Below are 1,425 nucleotides of genomic sequence, written 5' to 3'. Positions count from 1 at the left end.
TCTCTCTAATTGCAATATTACGACACCAACTGTCTCTTATATAGACACACACACCCCCTCCCTTAGTTTGACCTGAATTTGCATCTCTGTCCAATCGTACATGGGAGAAACCCTCAATTTAAGATTGCCTAGCTTTCCCACAATGGCAGAGGCCTGGGCCTTCGGGACTCCGAAGTAGCTTCCAGACTTTTATGGACTTCCTTGGTGTTAGTGGTCCCATTTTATATTAGTGGTCTTTCTTTCGCCCTCTGCAGGCACTGTGTGGTTAAATGTGCTGAGGGGACCACTGGAGGTATTAGGTGGCGCGATCACTGGTGTGGCCCTAGGGTACTTTCTACGTTACTTCCCCAGCAGAGACCAGGTACGTGAGCTACAACTTTATGATTGAGAAGTACATGTTGAGATTCAAAAATTGATGTTGTCCGGTTAAAAGTTTTCATGGTTGGTGATTTGTGTCTTTTATCTTACCACGCAGAGAAATCTCGTGCTGAAGCGTTCCTTCCTGTTGTTGGGGCTGGCCATGTTTGCTTTGTTTGGCTGTAACGTGGCTGGGATTCCTGGCGCAGGAGGACTCTGTTCGCTGGTGCTGACGTTTGTGGCTGGAATAGGCTGGGGGAATGCTAAGGTCTGAATCACTCCTCCCAAACACACTAGGGATGTGCGAGACTAGTCGATTAAATGTTTACAATTTTTAAAAAATATATTTTTACAAAGGCTACATGTTAGACTTGCATTGTTAAATCAATGTATGATTTTGAAAAGAGTATATCTGGAGCGTAAAACAATCTTTAGATCTTTCTCCCTATTTTCTCAGATCACATGTCTAATTTCAGTGTGTACGTGTGTTTCAGGCTCCAGTGGAAGCGGTGGTGGAGAGGTTTTGGCATGTGTTCCAGCCTCTTCTCTTTGGTCTCATCGGTGCTGAGGTTATCATTACATCTTTGGAGGTCACGACTGTGTGTGAGTGTTATACTCCCAGTTTGACAATTCTCTGTTGTCGTGTTTCAGTAAAATAGCTGATTGAGTCGATGAAGTTGATCAACTCAAATGTAATGTGTCCTCAGTTCTGGGCATAGCAGCCCTGTTCATCGCACTCACAGTACGCCTGCTTATCACTTTTGTTGTGGTACTGCGAGCTGGCTTTAACCTGAAAGAGAAAGTCTTCATCACTCTAGCATGGATGCCTAAAGCAACAGTACAGGTATACTTGTCGAGTCTAACAAATAGACCCTCTTTTTTACTGTGCCTTTATCTTTTACTCGGTCCTTCTAGGTATTTTAGACAAGTGTGAGCTAAATGACACAAAATGAAATGCATATGAGATCTCTATGAATGCTGTGTGATTGGTGTCAGGCTGCCATAGGCTCTACAGCTCTGGACATGGCGCGCTCCAAGAGTGACCTTGAGCTGCAGAAGTACGGCATG

The 1,425-nt window shown here is 44.4% G+C and overlaps 1 protein-coding gene across 1 annotated transcript in view; it reads left to right on the top strand.

Annotated features, from left to right (window-relative positions):
* Window positions 1-1,425, top strand: part of LOC107556779 (mitochondrial sodium/hydrogen exchanger 9B2-like) — a 5,687-nt gene that overhangs the window by 3,377 nt on the left and 885 nt on the right. Inside the window, exons 3-7 of the mRNA XM_016239985.1 lie at window positions 255-361; window positions 476-625; window positions 852-960; window positions 1,065-1,201; window positions 1,354-1,420. Coding sequence (XP_016095471.1) covers window positions 255-361; window positions 476-625; window positions 852-960; window positions 1,065-1,201; window positions 1,354-1,420 — 570 coding nt within the window. The remainder of the gene's footprint in view (window positions 1-254; window positions 362-475; window positions 626-851; window positions 961-1,064; window positions 1,202-1,353; window positions 1,421-1,425) is intronic.

Source organism: Sinocyclocheilus grahami, unplaced genomic scaffold (assembly GCF_001515645.1).
Source record: "Sinocyclocheilus grahami isolate Dianchi unplaced genomic scaffold, SAMN03320097.WGS_v1.1 scaffold579.1, whole genome shotgun sequence".
NCBI classification, from domain to species: domain Eukaryota; kingdom Metazoa; phylum Chordata; class Actinopteri; order Cypriniformes; family Cyprinidae; genus Sinocyclocheilus; species Sinocyclocheilus grahami.
The sequence above is the reverse complement of the archived record's forward strand: the minus strand, read 5'-3'. Positions and strand labels throughout refer to the sequence as shown.